Below are 1,971 nucleotides of genomic sequence, written 5' to 3' on the forward strand. Positions count from 1 at the left end.
AAGTTATAATTGTGTTATAATACCGAAGTCACTCTGAAAATGGAGAGATACTACAAAGGCTAATTAACACCAATTCAGGCAATCATATGGATGGATATTCACATATCGATCCTACTTTCTATGGACTCAAATTATATATGATGCTCTAACCATATGGTGGATTCAGGGGACATCTCTATTTATAGCTGGGAGATTGACAAGGTCCATTTCTTTGATATTCTTATTTGTTACAATATGGTCCGATTTCGTAGAGCCATTCTTCTTTTCCTGCGCTTTACACCATACCACTAGGTATACTCCTCCCACCATTATCATGGCACCGATTATACTGTAAGTTTCGCAAAACAAAAAGAATAAAATTGAATAAGAAATTCACACAACATAGTTTAGTCGACACAGGATCGAGTTTGATATACCTTCCCAAATGCAGCGTTTCCTCTAAAGCAATTGATCCGATCAGGGCTACGATCACCAGCCTTATAGGGCTAAACACCGTAACAAATAATGGTCCTTTTGTTGCGATGCACCATGCAACCAGAGGCACGACCATTCCGGAAACCACGATTCCCTACACACGTAACGGACATTAAAAATAAAAACGTGTAACACAATATCTACATACGCAATTAGGCACATCTCTAACCGATCCTTTATCATAGGTTAGATTGTTTTACTTTATCATAGGTTAGATTGTTTTACCGAATAAAGTGTAGCTAAGAGGGTAATGTTCCATCCTAACCGCCATTGCTTCCAGTCACAATCCGAACAGAGAGCACCAATCACACACACCAAACTTCCCACCGCATTCATCAGACTTGTGTTCCAGTAAAGCCCTCCAAGTTCCTTGCCTATTTTTGCCTATAAACATTTTGCGTCGTCTAGCAACTTATTATCGATGCTCAAAACTTTTTTTATACTAGCTCAATTTATTATTCGACTCTTTCTTCTACATTACACTACACTTATCAATTTATTTCTCAATTCTTCTTAGCAAAAATTACATCTTATCAAGGCCCAGACATATGTAACGATATAATAGCTCTTTTTTCTTTTATGTCAATTATATTCTAGTTTTATACAATGTTTTATTTGAATATTAGTGTGTAAACAAGATTTTTTTTTTTTTGGTAGTAATACATAGTAGTAGCACTTGCCTGCAATAGTAACCAAAGTGAGGTGGAAACGTTACTGCCAAGAACCATAAGAACCCCTGGGATTGAGACGTGGTGGTTCGTAGTGGCTCGGCCATATGATTGACCAGCATTCGAGCTTTTGAGTAAGTCAACGTGTGTTGACCAGATATGAATCTCAACACCTTTATAGAATATAAACACGAGGACTCCACCGGCACCAAGCAACGTCCCCACCAGCTTAGCCCTCCCTTCGTTCGATCTCAGCCGTAGAGTCTCCATCCTGTTGGCCCAATGACAAATCGAACGGATGTTAAGTAAGATTAAAAAGTACCATATAGCCTTTAAATTTTCATCAGCTGGAAAATATTTCCAATCTTTAACCAGTGGAACAAGTGTGAAAAATTGTTAAGAATTGATAATATTCTTCGGCTTTCGAAAGATATTAAAATTTGATAATTATGTATTCAAAAAAAAAATTAAATGAAGGGAATAATAGATTGTACTACTTCAAAAATTGATGAATTAAAGTTTAATGTGTCTAACGACTCTAACCTAAATACCAAACCCAATACCAAGGTGATCAATGGGGCAATTATGCTGGTCGCAGCTGAAAACGTCGCTGATGTTCGAACCAGACCCGGCAAATAGAGAATATTTGGTATCGCCGCTCTGTAAAAGTAGTAAAAAACCTGAAACTATTATAATTTATCACCATGCAAAAATAATTCTATGGGTGCTCTAGGTTCAAAACTTCAAATGAATGATTTTTTTGTTGCAATTTGGGAAGCCCAAGTGCCCAACATTCATTAAAAATACACACTGCAACACTGTTTTGTCT

General features: G+C 36.9%; 1 protein-coding gene across 1 annotated transcript in view; it reads right to left on the reverse strand.

Annotated features, from left to right (window-relative positions):
* Nucleotides 16–1,971, reverse strand: part of LOC104741289 (WAT1-related protein At1g25270) — a 2,820-nt gene continuing 864 nt past the window's right edge. The window contains exons 3-7 of the mRNA XM_010462101.2: nt 1,686–1,802; nt 1,155–1,413; nt 700–858; nt 417–568; nt 16–328 (exon numbers count right to left, since the gene is read on the reverse strand). Coding sequence (XP_010460403.1) covers nt 163–328; nt 417–568; nt 700–858; nt 1,155–1,413; nt 1,686–1,802 — 853 coding nt within the window. The 3' untranslated portion in view covers nt 16–162. The remainder of the gene's footprint in view (nt 329–416; nt 569–699; nt 859–1,154; nt 1,414–1,685; nt 1,803–1,971) is intronic.

The sequence above is a fragment of the Camelina sativa genome, chromosome 14 (genome assembly GCF_000633955.1).
Source record: "Camelina sativa cultivar DH55 chromosome 14, Cs, whole genome shotgun sequence".
Classification (NCBI taxonomy): domain Eukaryota; kingdom Viridiplantae; phylum Streptophyta; class Magnoliopsida; order Brassicales; family Brassicaceae; genus Camelina; species Camelina sativa.